Source organism: Armigeres subalbatus, chromosome 2 (assembly GCF_024139115.2).
Source record: "Armigeres subalbatus isolate Guangzhou_Male chromosome 2, GZ_Asu_2, whole genome shotgun sequence".
Lineage (NCBI taxonomy): Eukaryota > Metazoa > Arthropoda > Insecta > Diptera > Culicidae > Armigeres > Armigeres subalbatus.
The window spans coordinates 267,300,606-267,321,859 of NC_085140.1; the positions used below are offsets into that span (position 1 = coordinate 267,300,606).

Sequence of the window (21,254 nt, forward strand, 5' to 3'; positions counted from 1 at the left end):
TTGGTATTAAAAACTATTTCAAAGTCCCAAAAAGTAAATTGTTTTGAATTTTTTTTCTCGAGATTTTGACGCTTTATGCATTTATAAGACATTTTGGTCAAACACTTAACGAATTCCGCTTGAGCTAAAATTTAGCATAGGGTCTTTTTTCGAGGAGATGAAACTTTTAAGTGCTACCCGTTTTTGAAATTTGATGGCTACATTTTTCCCGTGCATTCCATTGACACCCTACTACACTGCCCTTCTAGGCATAGTTTTCCCATGTTAGTTTTTGAGGATTTTGACTTTTCACCATAGAGCAGTCTATTTTGATGTATACTTTTAGAAAACTCTAACAGATTTCGAACTTTGTTCGGAAAATCATTGAAAACAACTTCAAGTCTATTTGTCCCATTGCTTAATTTCTACGCATAATTGTCTCTCGGTGATTAAATTCATCATTATGGCGGATTCTGTTATTTTATGGAGCAACACACTTTGAAATAGCATTTTCTGTTTAAATCTTGCAATCTTAGCATGTTGCATCAGGAGAGAATAATTAATTTATATCATATTGTGTTATTGAGTTCAACAGTTTTTCTAACATAGGCTGTTATAAACTTGGTTCAGGATGTTGTTAAAATAACTTAATTTTCTAACAAAATTTTGTTAAGAAAAAATGTGATAAAAATGTTTCATAACTCGATTATATCAACGGTTGTTATAAATAACTGATGTAGTTACAATTATGTTATAATTTTGTTTTGGCTTCCTAGTCGGGTCCCTTCCATAGATAAAGCATGTGGAGACATATGTCAATCGTAGTAGTCATTCACGAAATCATGCAGCTAACGGGGCAAGCCACAAAACAAGTGCTCTATTTCTCGACATATCTGTCCCGTCAAACTATTTTCATGATCGTTGTCGCAAATTCTATTTGTGAGTGAAAAACAAGAAAGATCTCAATGAAATTAAGTCTTCTGAATGGTTCTGTTATGTAATAATCTTATATTTCATTCAGGTTATAGGTCAGCAATGAAAATTAGTGTTCAATTTCAAATGCCATTTTCTAATTTGTCGTTTTTTGAATTTGGTACAAGCATGCGTAGAACGGCAGTGCCTACTGTATCGCGCTAATAGCGCAAGAAATTTCTATGATAAGTTGATCCATCCACGTAAGGGCCATGTGTCACAACATGGCATGTGCAAGGACATAGTGTAAACTATCAATTGTAAAAACTTGAACATTATCATTGAAGATAAGCAGTTGGCCAAATTACCTCATTGGCAAAATTACCCCGGCGCCCCCTACCGTGCAATCACATTGTTGACCACAAGGTAGTCTCCCAAATGATAAGCCGTCGCCTAACACCAATTGCATTGCAAGATAATTTGTGGGGCAGTATCAGGCGGGATACATGGGCGAACGCTCTACAACAGACCACGTGTTCGTCGTACGCCAGATACTGCAGAAATGCCGCGAATACAACGTGCCCTCACATTATCTATTAATCGATTTTAAAGCCACATATGATACAATAGATCGGGACCAGCTATGGCATCTAATACACGAAAACGTATTTCCAGATAAAATGATACTGTTCGAGTTGAAAGGGCATTTTTGAGTCCCTTTGAAACACGCGGAGGGTCGAATGGAGAAGACTTTTATATACTGCACAGGCCACTCCGGCCTTAGTCTTATACTGAAATTTAGATAAACTTTCTGGGGAATCGTGCAAGGGTGGTTAATTTCACTGCACGAAACTGCAAGACCTCGTTTTACCCTAATGCCCCTTATTTGTTATGCTTTTCGGAAAACCTTGGCCTTTTAAGTAATAGTGAGATAATAGTAAGGCAATCCATAAGACAGCTGCAATCAGCTGATGATTTTTGTTTACCTTGATTTTTTGACAGATTCTGACCGGACTGTGGGGTGGGGAGGAAATGTCAATAAGAAGAAAAAGAAGAATATGTTAAATCGAATGGAAAAAGCGATAAAGCGGCTTTTCCAAATGCTTCGTATGTATGTAGTTTGGGAACAAAGCTGTATCCCAATTTTACTTTTAACTGATTTCTGACCACGACTGTTGAATCAATGGAATTTAAAGGAATCCGTTCCATCAAAATAATCACTTCATTCAAACAGCATAGAACCTCTGGAATGGACAACCCGATAGAATTCCTGACAAAAGGGGAGCGAGCGCGGAACTTACGCGGCAAGAGAAATACTTTCCATGTTTTGGTGCAACGTTAAAATCCCCAATCGACCACCGAAATGTTGTTCCGCTCGCTATTACCCCAGAACCGCACACGGACGAGTTTGGTTTAGTTTATTTTGTGCGTGCAAGTGGGATTGGGGTGGATCAGTTGCTGCAAGTTGGGAAACTGATGCAGTCTGGCCTAGCCTTTCCCGGCATGCTGTATGTATGTATCATTCATGGCATTTGTCTGCCATTCGTTGAAAATGAGTTGCGGTAAAGTGGGAGAACGAAAACAAAACTCGTTGTCGACGTACATATACAGTGCTTATCGAAAATTTGCAATCGCCCGATATGGCTGTGGTTGGGGAGGATGCTTCGATCTGGCTTCGGTGTACTATTTGTCCTGTCCTCAAACCGCACACTGAACTCGTAGTGGCTCAACTATATATGGTGGCGGCTCGAACGAAACATCGCCAACGACCGCTTCCAGGCTCAGATTCCGTCCCTAGAATCGCCGGTTTTGGCCGAGTATACACGGATTTAGTTCGCTTGAATTCCTTCTAAATACACCGAAACAGGATTTTTCACTAATGCCAAACTACGTGTCACTGCAGGCTCGATAAATAAAAAAGTTGTCGTGTTTTTATTAAATAGATTACAGTGGGATTTGCAAAGCTGCATCGTGTGCCAATCCAGCGCGAGACAATGTTGATTGCTTAAATGATAGAAAATTGCAGTGGCTCTACTGATGACGTATTGAAATGCAGGATATGGAAATGGAGCCTCAAATAGTGAACATTGAATGATAATTTCTTCGGTCTACTAGCATTTTGAATGAGTTTGTTATTGATGATAATTATTGATCTCAAAAGGTTTATTAATAATAATATAGTTAAATCGATAGTTAAATAAATAACGCAAAATAATTTAATTGTAAAAAATTCTAAATTCATCTCATCCCAAAAGAAAATATTGAAGCACCAATTCCATCGATTTTGTTGCTAACATTTGTGCTCACTGCTAAAAAATGACAAATATTAGAAACAAATCAAATTGCCGGAAGGAAACCGGAACAGTTACCTCAAATGAATTTCCTATGCTGAATTCGTCGAACACTTTGAAGTGATCTTCCGATCTGCGGTATACAAGAATAATGGCAAACATACATACTGGTAGCCACCTCTTTCGATTGTTAGCATTCGGATCTGTATTGTTTCCATGTGGGCGAACGCAATAAAACCAGTGGGCGCCAAACGAAACATAAGCCACCGGCTCACATATTGGCTCGTAAGCCTCGAATTCTACAGCAAACCACGTGCCCCATCCAACGCACGGTGCTACTTATGCATACATCCTCCCGCCGATATTTGTGTATTGATTTATGCAGTTTGAGGTCAGCGCGTATAATCTAGAATTAAATTTAATAGCATTTTAATCAAACATGTCCAATCTGCGATGCGTATTTCGGGGTCTTTTTCACGCGACGCTCTCCGACTCTGCTGCCGACGCCGAATGGTTCGGCATGGCACCGGAACCGACACCGGGGAAACGCGGTACTAGTGCACAAGTTTCAATAATTGCTATTTGCATGTGATTTGAATTTTGTTAAAATGTTTGTCGGCTTGGTTGTGTTTGGAGATTCAACCATTTGATCTGATTATTGGCGACAGTACGGTTGGAAAATCGGATTTCGCTGAAAACCAACACGCGTGTCGAACGCAATGCGATTTGGTGTTACATTTGCGAGCGACGGCAACATTGAATTGAATTTCTCCGAGGCTAGGATTATGCTATGAATATGGAACATGGGAACTATTGGATCAATTATGTTCTGCTGCATAACAAGTCAAAATTAACTATATCTAATCATAAGCTTTGCTAACTTCTGCATAAATAATACAATGATTATTATCAATTACATTCATGAAAATGCTATGCTTTATTTACAGTTTTATAGTTCCCCTTGAGGGGCCCTCCTTAGCCGTGCGGTAAGATGCGCGGCTACAAAGCAAGACCATGCTGAGGGTGGCTGGGTTCGATTCCCGGTGCCGGTCTAGGCAATTTTCGGATTGGAAATTGTCTCGACTTCCCTGGGCATAAAAGTATCATCGTGTTAGCCTCATGATATACGAATGCAAAAATGGTAACTTGGCTTAGAAACCTCGCAGTTAATAACTGTGGAAGTGCTCAATGAACACTAAGCTGCGAGGCGGCTCTGTCCCAGTGTGGGGATGTAATGCCAATAAGAAGAAGAAGTTCCCCTTGATTGCTACGAAGAATAAAGAGCGAAGTTACCCTTTAGACAATACGAAAAAATTCGAAGCTCGTTTTTTTGTGGTCGAAACTCGAAAGTAATGCCCTAATGAAATATTTGGCATTAGTGAATAAAGAATTCCAATACTGCAAATTCTCTGGTTTAAGCCTATAATTGACAATTTCTACAGAAGAAAGTTAATAGAAGGATCTTTGAATTTTCTAAACGTCATGTCAAACTGTGAAAAAAATATTTTTCAGATGGTCCGGATGGAATAGAGTATCCGATGCTAAAAAACAAATTCCAAAAAAGAGTATTTCCTCCCGCGACACCGCTGATTACCGGCCTATCTCGCTGACCTCCTGTGTATCAAAGGTCGTAAGTCGTAAGGTTGGTAAACTAGTGGACTGGGGTTTCACTGGTAACATTTTATCTATTGTTCACAACTTTCTCTCCCGCCGGTCCTTCCGGGTCCTTATCGGCAACTCCGTCCTCAGGACATACCAGGAGGAAACAGGAGTCCCGCAGGGGTCTGTTCTGGCGGTGACCCTGTTTCTGGTTGCAATGAACGGGGTCTTCAATGGCCTACCAAAGAACATCTACGTCTTTGTCTACGCGGACGACATACTGCTTGTGGTCGTCGGAGACACTTCGACACGAACGCATATCCGAACCCAAGTAACGGTTAGTGCAGTCCTTTGTTGATCGGTTTCACCATGTCGGCCGGGAAAAGTGTCCGCGGGCATGTTTGCAAGGGACAAAATTGTCTCTCCAGCCCCAGTCTCAAGATTAATGGGCAACTGATCCCAAACCGTTAAGTTGTCAAGGTCCTCGGAGTTTCCATCTTTTGTGTTTTGTCCCTCATTTCCAAGCGGTCAAAACTGGCTGCAAATCGATGATTAACCTTGTCAAAACCTTATCAAGCCCGCATAGAACAAATAACAGGCCCCTCGGTATCATATCGAGCAAGCGTTGATTGACAGCCGACTGCTGTATGGATTGGAGCTGACTTGTGTAGCATATCGGGAGCTTGTCAACATACTTTCTCCAGTAGGGGAAGGGGGGGCAATATGCCCTAGCTAAGCAAACACTGCTCTATTGTCTCATTTGTAACGCTATTCGTGGGTATTTTACATTATGCAACAGTTAAACAAGATAGCTAGTTGATGCCATTCAAAAATTGTCTAAAATCTCAATCATATTGATAATATTTATATTTTAAAAAAAGTGGTGATATTCTGTTGCCGGAAAACTCATGAGGCAAAACGCCTTTTAGCTGGCAGCTCCTAGGGAACAAAGCACCATGCGTCGGCGAATCAGCATTCTGGTATGGATAGTGCGTGGAGACGCAAGTACATTGTAGGTTAGTTTCACTAGGGCGTTTTGCCTCGCCAAAATGTTAGATGTTTTTCCAAAATATGGAAATTTTCGGTTTTTCCGACCTTCCCATACACTATTTTGAAACTTTTTTCGCCTAACCTACATAATTTTAGACCTAGTTTTGTTACGGCCATCTTAATGACGGTAAATATGAGGGAAACCACAAAAGGCGTTTTGCCTCGGGGGGGCGTTTTGGGGCCTCTTCCCCTACCTCCGCATAGCCTCCTCACTTCTCCCTTCTACACCTGCTGAGGCTGCCTGCGCCAAAGCGAGTGTCCTCCCATTTCGTCACCGTGTGCAGGCGGCTATTTACCAAAAAGCTGCAGCATACGCTTCCGCCACATCCGGAAACCACAGGGTTCTCCTCCTTGTTCAAGGGAATCGGACCCCAGTGGCTAGGGTCCACTGCCACGCGGCGAGGAGCTGGCACCAACATAAATCACTCCATTGCGAGGCGCTTCAAAAGAGGGGACAACATGGAAGCTCTACGTAGATCGGTCGCCGAGCTACTAAACACCGAGTTTAGGAGCCTCGAGCACCGCTACACTACTGAACTGATGGTTCTCTTTTGAGGCAAGGAATCTGCTTAGGCGTTACTGGGAACAACTTAACGGTGTCGGATAGTCCTTCTGAACAATGCAGCGTCTTCTCAGCGGAGACCGCAGCTCTGTTTGTTGCCGCTACCTCTCCCTCCGACAAACCGGTCCTAGTCCTGACTGATTCGGCCAGTGCCATCGCTGCGCTACAAAGCGACCATCCGAAGCACCCATGTATTCAGGCGATTCTCGCTTGCGATCCACAGTCGACAACCTTTGCCTGGATCCTGGGTCACTGTGGGTGCCAGATAACGTCATTCCCGACACTCTTGCTGGAGTCGAGCACCTAGGCCGGTGTTCAACGACATCGGTTCCCCAGGCCGATGTTAAAGCCTGGATAAAAGGATTCGTCAGCCAGGATTGGAAGAACCAATCAACAGTTTCTAGGACCACGCAGCTACGGAAGGCCAAAGGATCCACGGCACCCTGGAACGACATGTCCAGTCTCAAGGAACAGCAAGTTATCTTCCGCCTTCGCACAGGGCACATCCGATTCTCGCATAATTTCGGCGGAAGGCCCTTTCGGATCGTTTGTGAAATCTGCGAAGTAGAAAACTCAGTAGAACATATTGTCTGCCTTTGTCCAAAGTTTGAATTCCTCGATCCAGCTACGGAATATCGACGAATATACGAGATGCCTTGGCTGATGATACCGCAAGCCTATCAGCCCTATAATCTACTTCCTCAAAGATGGAGACTCAGCTTGGGCCTCCCGGAGGTATGCGGACCTCCCTGGTTATTCCAGGGTGTAAGTTAGGATGGCTCAAATTAGTATGGGAAAAACTTTTTTCATTTTTTTTATGGGCCGCCCTCTTATTCGGTTCTATTTGATGCCCTGATGCTCTGGACAAAATTTCAGCCAAATCGGTCAACGTTTGGGCGGTGCTAAACTCGTTGGAAGTTTATATGCAAAAATGTATGCAGAAACATCCAAAAACAGTAAATAGCAGCTGGACTATACAACTTACGATGAAGATCTATGATACTCATTCAGATCTTAGAGAATTTAATACAGAATGTTATGCAGAAAATCGCGAGAAGATTAGAGTTTGCCCGGCTAAGTTATTAGCATTTCTCTGAAGTGGGGTTTGAGCAAATTTCGTTTCTTTTACCTTTGAAAAGAAATAAATTCACCCCTACAACACTCCAGTAAAATGCTAATATCTTTGCGTAATAAACTCTAATCTTCTCGCGGTTTTAAGCATAATATTCTGTATTTAATTTTTCAAGAACTGAATGAGTATCATGGTTCTTGATCGTGAATTGTGCCTTCCAACTGCAAATCACTGTTTTTGGATGTTTCTGCATACATTTTTCCATATAAACTTCTAACGAGTTTAGCACCGCCCAAACGTTGACCGATTTGGCTGAAATTTTGTCCAGAGCATCAGGGCATCAAATAGAACCGAATAAGAGGGCGGCCCATCAAAAAATTTGAAAAAGTGTTTTTTGAGCCACCCTAGTGTAAGTCCCTCCTCCCAGTGATCAGGCTACCTGGGCACCCCAACCCGGGATATAAATCCTCTGCTCTAATTCATCATATCAACAAGGTCAGCTGCAGGGGTTTTCCTCACCGACTACGCTAACATCGTTTCTTCATATTGACACCAACCGACCAACTTCTGTGTAGCAAGAACACAAAAATTGTCGCTCTCAATGTGATATTCTACCTTTTGCTCGATTGCGAGCTGAATAACCTCTTCGCCTGATTGACGTTCTGATCAGTTTTTTTTTGCGAAAACCATCCGCTCCGAATAGTTTTTTGCGGTTTGTACTTTCTGAAGAAATACCTTATCGTAGATTCCTATTCATTCAACAATTCTATCTCAAACTCCTCCAGAAATACAATTGGAAATTACTCCAGGAATTTCTTCTTAAATTTCTAGATTTCTACAAGAATTCATTCAGAAATTACTTCAGAAACTTCTGCAACAATTCAGGGATTTTCTCCGGGAGTTCTTTCGAAAATCCGGATAATATTAAAAGAAAACCGTGTTTTGAATCTAGGATTAAGACTTCATGCGAAATATAAAAACCCAAAAATATCAGAATTGCTGTCAATCCATCATCATATTTTTTCGGATATTCACAAGAATTTCTTAAGAATTCACTTCTTCGGAAATTTCTTCAGTATTCATTCAGGCGATATTTCATGAATTTATCCAAAAAATCATTAAGAAAATCCTCCATACATTTACTCCATGCAATACCCCCAGGAATGGATTTGGTTAGTCAAAAATTCGAAAATCCCTCTAATTATTCAAAAATGCTCCGCAAATAAATTTAATAATACTTTAAGACATTCCTTAAGGAATTATTTACAAAATTACTTTAAAAAAATTGTCAAAGAAATATTTTAGAAATTCCTCCAAAATTTTCTTCAGGAATAACTTTGGCTATACTTTCAAAAATTCTTCCATATATTCTATCTCTCTGCTTTCGCAATTCCGCCGGAATTCCATTTTAGGAATTTGGGAACGAATTCCTTTTGGGGGCAGCAGGGACTATGTCCAAGGGCTTGACGATCCCTCCCCATGCCATCTGCGAGATTTGCTGGACAGGACAGAAAGTGTGGAAAAGCGGGCATCGAGCGGCTACCTTCTACCTAAGCTGTGCCACCACCAACGACCTGGGAACCGGCTTCATAGTGCTGGGTAAGATGCGCCAACGCGTGATTGGGTGGCAGCCAATCAACGCAAGGATGTGCAAGCTGAGGATTAAAGGCCGTTTCTTCAACTATAGCATCATCAACGTGCACTGCCCACACGAAGGGAGACCCGATGACGAGAAAGAAGCGTTCTATGCACAGCTGGAGCAGACATACGATGGATGCCCACTGCGGGACGTCAAAATCGTCATCGGTGACATGAACGCACAGGTAGGAAGGGAGGAAATGTATAGACCGGTCATCGGACCGGATAGTCTGCACACCGTATCAAATGACAACGGCCAACGATGCATAAACTTCGCAGCCTCCCGTGAAATGGTAGTCCGAAGCACCTTTTTTCCCCGCAAAAATATCCACAAGGCCACATGGAGATCACCTAACCAAGAAACGGAAAACCAAATCGACCACGTTCTAATCGACGGTAAATTCTTCTCCGACATCACGAACGTCCGCGCTTACCGCAGTGCGAATATTGAATCCGACCACTACCTCGTTGCAGTATGCCTGCGCTCAAAACTCTCGACGGTGTACAACACGCGTCGAAGTCGGACGCCGCGGCTTAACACTGGGCGGCTACAAGACGGTAGACTAGCCCAAGAATACGCGCAGCAGCTGGAAGTGGCACGTCCAACGGAAGAGCAGCTAGGCGCAGCGTCTCTTGAAGATGGCTGGAGAGATATTCGATCCGCCATTGGTAGCATCGCAGCCGCTGCACTAGGCACGGTGCCCTCGGATCAGAGAAACGACTGGTATGACGGCGAATGTGAGCAGTTAGTGGAAGAGAAAAATGCAGCATGGGCGAGATTGCTGCAACACCGCACGAGGGCGAACGAGGCACGATATAAACAGGCGCGGAACAGACAAAACTCGATCTTCCGGAGGAAAAAGCACCAGCAGGAAGATCGAGACCGTGAAGAGACGGAGCAACTGTACCGCGCTAATAACACACGAAAGTTCTATGAGAAGTTAAACCGTTCACGTAACGGCCACGTGCCACAGCCTGATATGTGTAAGGACATAAACGGGAACCTTCTTACGAACGAGCGTGAGGTGATCCAAAGGTGGCGGCAGCACTACGAAGAACACCTGAATGGCGATGTGGCAGACGAAGATGGCGGTATGGTGATGGACCTGGGAGCACGCGCGCAGCACATAATCTTACCGGCTCCGAATCTCCAAGAAATCCAGGAGGAGATTAGCCGGCTGAAGAACAACAAGGTTGACCAACTACCAGGAGAGCTATTTAAACACGGTGGTGAGGCACTGGCTAGAGCGCTGCACTGGGTCATTACCAAGATTTGGGGTAACCAAAAGGGCGATAAGCTGGATTGTAGCAACTACCGTGCAATCACATTGCTGAACGCCGCCTACAAGGTACTCTCCCAAATTTTATGCCGTCGACTAGCACCAACTGCAAGGGAGTTCGTGGGGCAGTACCAGGCGGGTTTTATGGGCGAACGCTCCACCACGGACCAGGTGTTCGCCATTCGCCAAGTACTGCAGAAATGCCGCGAATACAACGTGCCCACACATCATCTATTCATCGACTTCAAAGCCGCATATGATACAATCGATTGGGACCAGCTATGGCAGCTAATGATCACGGTTTTCCGGATAAACTGACACGGTTGATCGAAGCGACGATGGATCGGGTGATGTGCGTAGTTCGAGTTCGAGGGGCATTCTCGAGTCCCTTCGAAACCCGCAGAGGGTTACGGCAAGGTGATGGTCTTTCGTGTTTGCTATTCAACATCGCTTTGGAAGGGGTAATACGAAGAGCAGGGATTAACACGAGTGGTACAATTTTCAATTAGTCCGTCCAGCTACTTGGCTTCGCCGACGACATATATATTATGGCACGTAACTTTGAGAAGATGGAGGAAGCCTACATCAGACTGAAGAGGGAAGCTAAGCGGATCGGACTAGTCATCAATACGTCGAAGACGAAGTACATGATAGGAAGAGGTTCAAGAGAAGACAATGTGAGCCACCCACCGCGAGTTTGCATCGGTGGTGACGAAATCGAGGTGGTAGAAGAATTTGTGTACTTGGGCTCACTGGTGACTGCCGAAAATGACACCAGCAGAGAAATTCGGAGACGCATAGTGGCTGGAAATCGTACGTACTTTGGACTCCGCAAGACGCTCCGATCGAATAGAGTTCGCCGCCGTACCAAACTGACCATCTACAAAACGCTCATTAGACCGGTAGTCCTCTACGGACACGAGACCTGGACGATGCTCGTGGAGGACCAACGCGCACTTGGAGTTTTCGAAAGGAAAGTGCTGCGTACCATCTATGGTGGGGTGCAGATGGCGGACGGTACGTGAAAGAGGCGAATGAACCACGAGTTGCATCAGCTGTTGGGAGAACCATCCATCAATCACACCGCGAAAATCGGACGACAGCAGGGGGGCCGGGCACGTAGCCAGAATGTCGGACAGTAACCCGGTGAAAATGGTTCTCGACAACGATCCGACGGGCACAAGAAGGCGAGGTGCGCAGCGGGCAAGGTGGATCGATCAGGTGGAAGATGACTTGCGGACACTCCGTAGACTGCGTGGTTGGCGACGTGTAGCCATGGACCGAGCCGAATGGAGAAGGCTCTTATATACCGCACAGGCCACTTCGGCCTTAGTCTAAATAAATAAAAAAATAATCCTGAAAAAAATTCCGAAACTCGTTGTACGATCCGCCAAGAATTCCTTCGAAATTTCCTACAGTGATTCTTTCGGTAAGTTCTCATGAAATTACTTCGAAGCAGTGCTGCAATTTATCGACAGCACTTGCTGAGTGTGTTTTTTTTATACAAATGTTTCTTTGTTCTTCCCTGCCTATAATTATGACTCTCAGTCCGAAAGACAAAACAGGAATAAATTAGTAAACTCGGTTTGCCAACAGCGGGCTGAAGATGATGATCACTCAGCACAAATTTTCTTCCTCTTTCTTTCAGGTGATAGTATTCACCTATGCATTTAAATAGGGCTGCCATATTCACGCACCGGCGAGTGAGCTGAACGGACTGTCACTGCGGGTTGCGTGTGCGGTGAGAAAAGAAGTCTTTTTTTTTATCCCTGTTTGTTGCTGCTAATTTTTTCAGCTTTCAGCTAGGAAGTGAGTGTGAACCGGCATTGCTTTCAATATCCTACAAATCTCACTCACTGAGACTAAGAATTTGCATCACTGCTTCGAAGATAGATCCAGATTTTTTTTTTAATGCATCAAGGTATTCCTTCCAAAATTCCTATAGGAAAATCTTAAAAAATACTTGCATCTTGAGAATTTCTTCGGAAATTACTTTTTTTTCGGAAATGACCGAGATTTCTTTGGAAATTCCTCTAGAGGTTCCTTCGAAATTTCTCTAAAGAAATATTTTAAAAATTTCTGGAATTCCTCCGAAAATTTGTTTATCATTTTTTCGGAAATTGCTTCAGGAATTCCTACGGAAATTGGTTTATGAATTCCATTTTTTAAGTAATTGCTACAGCAATTCTTTCATGAATTTCTTAAATAAATTCTTCCAGTAATAAATCTTCAGAAATACCTTCGGAAACTCTAGAAAGTAATTCTTCATCCAGGAAGACTTTCGTTTTTTTTTTCATAAATTCCTTGGGACATTCATTCGGATTTTTTTTAATTAGATACTGAGACTTTCGGATATTCCTTAAAGATTTCTTTCAAGAATCACTTCACTGCCATTCTACGCATGCTTGTAACACATTCAAAAAACGACAATTGAGAAAAAGGCATTTGAATTTTTTCAGAAGGCTTCATTGAAATCATTCTTATTTTTCACCCACAAACAGAATTTGTGAACATGATCATGAAATAGTTTAGCGAGACAGATATGCCGAGAAATACAGCACTTGTTTGATGGTGAAAGATTACTGCGATTGACTCCATGCTTTATCTATGGAAGTGAACCTTCCTTGTCATAACTGTCCCATGTACATAAAAAACCCAGCAAATATGGGACAAAAATGTGTATTACGGCAGTATGTAAAATGTAAAAATCCACAAAAACTAACATGGGACAATTATGCGTAGAAGGGCAGTTCAGAAATTCATTCAAAAATTCTTCTAGGAATTTAGGGAAAAGATACACTTTTTTTCCAAGCTCATCCGTACCAAATCGTAAGCTCAGGAGTCGAGTACTAGCGAATGGCCGTTATTTACGTTGGTTTTAGCCCCTACGACGATGGAAGGAAATAGCAACCCTATAACCAGAGATCGGCGAGTGAAAAACTGTCGAAATGGCAACGTATGAAAATGCATGAAATCGTGAAAATAATACAGGCAGCACTTTTTGCTTGCTTTTTATGGAAGCAAAAAGTAAACAAGTCGAATTGGAACCGCTTTTGACGGTTCGATTGGAAACAAGATGGCGTCTTCGCCGATCTCTTATTGTAGTGTTTCTAGAAGTAAATACCTGCGAAGATCGTAGTGTGCTGTGATTGATGGCGGACGCAAACAAATCTCGCGCTTAGTTTCATAGGGGCGTAACTGTGTCCCGTCATATTATCAATTTTCTTCTGATTTCAAAGTTGACGATTTCAAGGTTTCCGAGGTATTTTGTAGTCCAGGTATGTATGTTTATTTTGATTATTATCCATGTTGCTCTCAGAGATACATTGAATGTTATCAGGGATCACAGTAGGATCGCATATATATATATATATATATATATGTATACATGTACTCACAGTATCAGCATGCATTTTTTTGTGAAGCCAAGTCCATCTGATTATCTTCACGGACACATACAGCAGGTAGCCATAATATGTAAAGTCTTGTCTTATGTTCTACTATCATACAGCAAAGTACAAGCAAATCATTGAAACTGAGGTGAATACACTTTCGCAATACCATTTTATGAAGTTCATCGAATGTCAATTCGAACGTATTGTCTCACCTACGCTATGTGTTACACAAAACCGATTTATAAAACCTGGGTCAATGTTGTTCAAAGATAAGAATGTGTTCAGCTATGGATTTTTTCTACTTCTAGTAATTTAGACATTTCATTTGAAAAACAACTCTAAAGTTTCAAATGTTGTTTTAAAAACATTTATTTTTAGAAAATTCTTAATTATTCTTAAGTTCATTTTTAGTAATAGTTTTGAAACTTATAAGGGAAACTGCAGTGAATTAATATAAACATCAATTAAATAATGAAGTCGTACGCATGTTAGGCCGGGAATGCGGTGAGGAACCCTACCAGTCTCCCTGAAGACAGGCCGGCCGCACGCACATCTTCCTCGATTGCACACACACACAGCCAGCGAGTGCGGGGTCTACACATTTCAGGTCTACCCCGGAGCCAACGACCTCTTTCAGTTTCTCTGCCGAACATCACTTTGGGAAGATCCATTAATTACGTAACGCAAAAATTGGGCATTTTCAACCCCCCCTCCCCCCTATGTCACACTTTTTGTATGAAACATCTGAAATTTTTGTAAGGATTGTCACACTTCAACCAACCCCCCCTCCCCCCTCTAAGCGTTACGTAATTTGTGGATGCTCCCTTTTGATGTTTTCTCTTTCTGCATACGCACTACATGTCAAGCCCACTGTATTGTGAAATTTCAGGAAAACCTGCGATTAATGTTAAGTTAAATACTCATTAAAATCGTTACGATTAAGATACACCCGACTCTGTTTTTACACGGCCGTGTAAAAAAAATGCCGTACAAAATTTTTGCAAAGTTGCTCAATTTTGTATGATTCGTCGAGAAATCATAAAACTTTTTTTACACGGATTTTCAAATTTTGAACTGAAAACTTTTTTAATACGGAACGCACCCCCCGTGTAGTTCACGAGGGAATTTTTGTGGGAATATTCGAAGGAGGTCTTGAAATGTACCATGAAACAAGTCCTGAAGGATTTCTTGAAGAAGCTACTAAAGAAATTTGGGGAAGTATTTCTGGAAATCCTTATAAAAATTTAGGATAAATGGATGTGGACATTTCGATGAAGTTTCCGATTCATTTCCCAATGGATTTCCTGGAGGAACCACAAAAAAATCGGAAGGATTGGTTGAAGAAATTCCTGGAGAAAGTCATAAAGGAATTCCTGGTTTTAATCACTATAGACATTTTTGGATGAATTCTTTAAATAATCTCGGGTAGATTTTTGGTGGGTTCGAAGGAATAACTAAAATATTGTTTTAAGAAACTTCAAGATAAAGGAAGGAAGGAGAAATAAAAAAACTATTTATTTTCCCAAATTATATTAATTGAAATTTTAAATGAAATTCTGCAATAATTTCAGACCAAAACACAAAAGATACCAATAAGACCAATAATACCACAATTCATTGTCTGTCAAAAGTAATCTCTTTGTGGGGGCAACGTTATTCGGAAATCATGCAACTATCACTTTAAAATTTAATTTTAGTTTAATTCCACAATTTCCCCTACAGCTAACGCTTAAATTGCCAACAAGTAGTAATTTTTAACCATTTGGTACATGTTAAGACGGTAAATACATCTACCTGCATTACAAAATAATATCTAGAATCGATAATATCTGATGGAGTAGAATCCCTTGAATGAATTTATATTTTTGACCACTTGATTTTTCCACGTCATCAATCGTCCCCTTCCATAGAGAACTGGTCAATAAAATCATTTCCCATCGGGTAACGTTTATTGCATCAATAACCGACCAATAGCTGAAGCGTCCGCACCAGGAAGTGGGACTCGCCGGAGATTGATTTGCGATCTGGCGCCGATGGATTTTCCAATGGGAAAATTTCCGGTCATTTCCCACGAACGACGATGGAAAAAGGAAGAATGAATAAATGTCTTCGGAATGCGATGCAATGTGGGATGGTGCAGATCAGAGATAGAGAAAAAAAAAAAACAGAATAACGCTCTAAGTACTAAATCCAAGAAAGTGTACTTACGCTTCACCCGAAGAAACTGCTGATTGCTGACGGTTTCCCCCTCGCCGTTGATTGCACTGCAAGCGTAATATCCGGCCGACTGTTTCGCCACCTTCTGCAGCACCAGGCTCTGATTGGTTTGGATGATCCGGGCGGAAGCGTTGTGCAGTAGTAGCGTGTCCTGTTGCCGACAGTCCATCATAATAAGGTCCATGAATGGGAATGCGCCGCGTTGTTCATGGGCACGAACGTTCGCAGCATGGTGGGGAATAAAAATGGTTAATGGACTTGGTTGCGATATGACTTGCATTCTTGCGTTGCGAAAATTTGCTCCTATCGAAAGAAATTACTCGTCAAGGAACCAAAGTAACACTGGGTAATTGTTTGGAGGATAATTATCGTTTGTTAATTTTCGAGTGAGTGTGATACAATTCCTACATGATCTAAGGCAACAGCTTTTCAACAGATCTAGGTGACGTAACGCTATGAGATGGTCAAACAAATCAATCTTTGAGTTATTATAGCATTTTTTTTTCTAAACGTTCTGGCACCATACTTTTTTCTGCAAAATTTTTATGCAATTTCCACACCAAAATTCAAAAGCGATGTGGAAAGCGCAAAAGGTTAATTGTACTGTAGTGGATTTGAAGTAATTGCAAACAATCCAAGAAGGATTCTTGTGAGACGTTTCACAGACTAATGCCAAATCACAAGAAAATCACGAAACAATACTCACATCGTGGAACCACAGCAGCTTCTTCCAGGAAGGGTTCGACTTCACGTGGCACTCAAAGTAAACGTCGTCCCCTTCCTTTATGTCGTCCGCAACCAACGTCGATCCCAGCTGGATCGAAACGAGTGGAGCATCTATCGCAAATGGTACAATTATTATGTTTCAATTAGAAAGCACGGTCTTCAATTGAAGCGGAATATCATCCTCGTGCAGTACTTACAGACGACGTTCATTTTCCAGGTGGTTTGCAGGAACCATCCCTTGACGGAGGGGTTTTCCGCTCGGCATGTCATATTTTTGCCATCGTCATCGATTTTCGGCGAGAAGACAAGCGTGGAGATGGTGTTGTTGTGGTTCTGGGTATCGTCCTTGGTGTGCGTCATCTCACGCCGGCCCTTGTACCAGGTGATGATGGCGTGGGGCCGGGAGCCCCAACTTCGGCAGGACACTTCGTAGCGATTTTCCGCTACCAGCGCTTGCGGTGGGTCAATTATTTTCACCGACAGCGGCTTTACTAAAAGCAAACAAGTGGGAAAATATGTAGTTGGGTCGGTTGGGCAGCAACATTAGAATCGAAATCGAGAAATAATTAATGGCTGCGTTGAGTTATGTACTAACAGTGTAAATCCAGCACGTAACTGGTTTCTTTCGCTTCGACGAGCTTGGTGTTCATGGTCTGGCAGGTAAATATCGAATTTAGATCGCTGCGCTGGATTGTCGGCCACAGCAGCCGATTTTCGATTATATCGCCGGAATTTTGCTCGTACTGGTCATCCACAATTATCCCGTTGATCAACCACCGCACTTCGGGTTGTGGTCGACCTGCGAAAAATGGATATATATTGATATTAGGTTTGATATTGTTGGTGTGAGTGTACGATTTCTAACCTAAATGACTAATTAATTGTGTTTTCCGTTGGCCTGGAGAGCAGAGGTTTGTTATTTTCGAATTAAAGACACGTGTACAGAAGATGATTTCTTTGCATGGACAGCATGTTTGTGCCCGTCAAACAGCATCATAAAATAATAAAAAGTTCATATAACTTTTAACTAACTTTAATGAAGAACAAGATACATTGAAGAATAAATTTATTGAAATCGTTACGCCGTTTATTGAAAGTATTCACAGCGATGTTAGTAAAGCCAATTTAAATCAGTTCTGTTTATATTGTCTGCTTTTAACCAACAAGAATACATAATTGATCATCCTATACTCAGGGTGCCTTGAATCAGTACCACAAATTGTCACTGCTTTGTCCATCGTAATTGAAAACTTGTTGACAATTTGTTAGAACGCATACGTAATAAATAATTCAACGTCCAAAGTCACACCTTGTACTTGCATGCTTATTGCTTACCTCCCGAAACGCGGCACGTGATAACAACGTCGTCGCCTTCCTCCTTGGGTCCGAGCTTGGTCCCGTTCATCAGCCGTCCCCAGCGATCCAGAACCACTGGTTGCTCCGGTAGCACTGTAAATAATTAATAACAAAGTTAAACATTCAACATTGCGTTCTTTCCAACCTTCACTCGACTGCATTCAAAATATTCCCTCCATACTCCATTCAAGCGTACAAACCAACCCTCTCGACAGAGTGAAAGCTGTGCTTCACTATTCAACATCCGATTAACACTTTTCTTTCAATGGTGAGCTTTTGTGCAATCCAAATGAGAAGGGTTTCTGTAGAAAAAATGTACGGATTTATATTTTTCTTGAAACTTTAGCAGCTTGGTATTGCCGTTCATCTAGAAAATTCCCGGGCAGGAATATTTACACGTATGTAAAATATTCCTTTGTGACAATTTTACTATTTATAATTTACAATTTTATTAGTACATAGATCTGGAACCGGCCGAACCCGAAAAAAATCTTTTCGAAATAATTTACATGATGTCTTTACCCTAGGGTAAGACGGTATGATATGCCCCCCTAAGGCAATATCTATGATAAATTTTTACTTTTCAACGCAACTTATGCAAACTTTGTGTTATTTGGCAGTCCAAAAAGTCGCAAATGCATTGCCTGTGAGTAGTCATACAAAAATATTACTGAGAACACGTAATAAAGCTTTTTTAGAAAGTCGTGAAAAAATGGATTTCAAAAAGTGCCTGGGCAAAACGCCCCACCGCACCGTAACCAAGGACGTTTCATCAAAGCTGCAACTTTTGGTATTTTGCTATTATTTTCATTATGTAATAGGGTTACTGCTCCTGGACTTCACGAAAACAAAGGAATGAAAAGGTATTTGATTTGAGAGAATTCTCTTCGTTGACTTACCCTCTTTTAAATAAAAGTGACAAGCAGCGGATTTCTTTGTGGTTTATCACCTCAGAACGATAAAAAAGCGAACATGCATTCTGAGGTAATAAACAGAAGAAGAGTTATCAAAAATCGCCAAAACTGCCCTCATGAAACATGCCATAGACCACAACCACACCTTCAGTCTAACTCTAACACAACCAAGAATATTAGATAGAGCCAATAGAATATCAGCACTTTCAATATTAGAAATGTGTCATGGCAAAACTCTCCGAGCAACTGAAGTGGAGAACCGCATCTAACGATAGACGATAGACCTTAGTGAGTAGTTAATTATATGTTTATTTGTTCTATGTCATATGTTGAATGTTAATACATGTTTTAGCGACCCTTGAGAAAGGCCAAAACCATTCGGCCGAAACGTCGGGAACGTATACAATTAATCGTTCTTAATTCAACAGACTGAGAAAGCCAAAATTTGAATAAGTGAAGCAAATCCAGTCGGTAACGCCATTACAAGTTATTTATAGTTTTCCGATAACTAGGGGGGATGTAGTCCTTTCATCTATTTTTCTCTATGTTGAGCTTCTTTTTATAACTTCTCGAACATTTTACCACTCTTATTTTGACGAATGAATAAATTTGAAATTCAAACCAAGTAGATAGCTAGGAACTTTTATCAAATATTCAAATATTTACTTTCTCGACACCTTGAGCATAGTGTATCCATTGTACTTGCCACACAAGGTACATACTTAACTTATACAATGGCGGGCATGGAAAAGCTTTCAATTAATAACTGAGGAAATGCTAATAGAATACCAAGTTGAAAAGCAGACCAAGTTCCAGTTGGAATGTAGAGCCATTGAAGAAGAAGAAGAAGAAGAATGTTCAAAAAGTGCCGTAGTGCGGATTCCCGGCGTCTTTGGCGAAATATTATTTGGGCGCCATTCTCATTATAAAAGCAAGATAAAGTTTAGTGGATTGAAGATGCTTCAAATAACAAGCAGTATTAGGTGGTATGCCCCAGAAAAGTATATATATATATATATATATATATATATATATATATATATATATATATATATATATATATATATATATATATATATATATATATATATATATATATATATATACGCACTACAATCCTTCCTATTTCTTCATTTCACTAGAACTTTTATAAACATATTAGAACACATTTAAAACTGTATCCTCAAACCGAACAAAAAATCACTTTTTTTGGTATGAAAATAATACTTCATCGTTAACAGAAAAATTGTCTAATACATTGACGCTATCATGTTAGTTATAATTCTCTCGATTTCAAAAAACGAAAAAAATGGTTTTTTTGCAATTCATGATCATAATACCTGGTTTACAGTTGGCGTTTGAGTGATAGAATGGCCTACTTTTCCATACCAATGAAATGGGTGCTTTAATGAACATTATGCAACTCAAATGGGTTGCATAATGTCCATTATAGCACTCATTTGGGTGCTATAATGAAAAACCAGCATTAGAACAATAGTTCTATGACCAGATTTAGCTCAATTAACTTGGGTGAGTGTTCAAACAGTGTATTCTCTGTGTCACGTAATTAATGAAATAATTTAATGGACATGACATCAAATTCTCTAAAAGCAGGTTTATCTATCACTTTATGGTCTGTCTAGCATACAATATGGCATGATAACATTGGATTTGTTTGTTTTCTGCAGCAGCATGACATTTTGGCAAAATTGATCATGTGAAGTAAATACAATTGTACCATTTTGATACAGATTTATCACACTAAAGCTCCTTTTTCGTCATTGCAAAAAATAGCGTTTGCAACTCGTTGCAAAACTCGATTTTTTCAGCACTCGTAGTATTTATCCAACTCGGCAAGCCTCGTTTGATAAACGTACAACTCGTGCTGAAAAAATCATCTTTTTGCAACTAGTTGCACAAACTACTATTAAGTGTTTGGAAGGAATTTGGATGAGTGAAAATATCTTCTCAACCAAATAAAAATTATTATGAATAATACCGTCTGGCATCACGTTGTCGTGGAACGTGTATATTTTTGTTACCATCACATTTTCTACCGTCCCGAGAGAGAATGAGACATCAAGATCTTGAGAGATTGAGTGAAAATCGCTTATGCCGGGAATTGAATTGAAGTATGCCGGAAAAGCAATCGCTGTGACTAAAATACGTGCTACACCTCGTTAATTTTATTCAAATAAAAACTGTGTTTTGCAAGAATAGATATTTTTGACGTTAGACAACGTCTTACCCGAAGGTACTTGCT

The 21,254-nt window shown here is 41.0% G+C and overlaps 1 protein-coding gene across 2 annotated transcripts in view; it reads right to left on the reverse strand.

Annotated features, from left to right (window-relative positions):
* The window catches only part of LOC134212199 (nephrin-like), a 272,459-nt gene that overhangs the window by 48,743 nt on the left and 202,462 nt on the right, over positions 1–21,254 (reverse strand). For both annotated transcript variants that reach the window (XM_062689845.1, XM_062689844.1), the window contains 5 exons: positions 18,057–18,170; positions 17,317–17,520; positions 16,919–17,212; positions 16,702–16,832; positions 15,987–16,146 (listed from right to left, as the gene is read on the reverse strand). In XM_062689845.1, the coding sequence (XP_062545829.1) occupies positions 15,987–16,146; positions 16,702–16,832; positions 16,919–17,212; positions 17,317–17,520; positions 18,057–18,170 (903 nt within the window). The remainder of the gene's footprint in view (positions 1–15,986; positions 16,147–16,701; positions 16,833–16,918; positions 17,213–17,316; positions 17,521–18,056; positions 18,171–21,254) is intronic.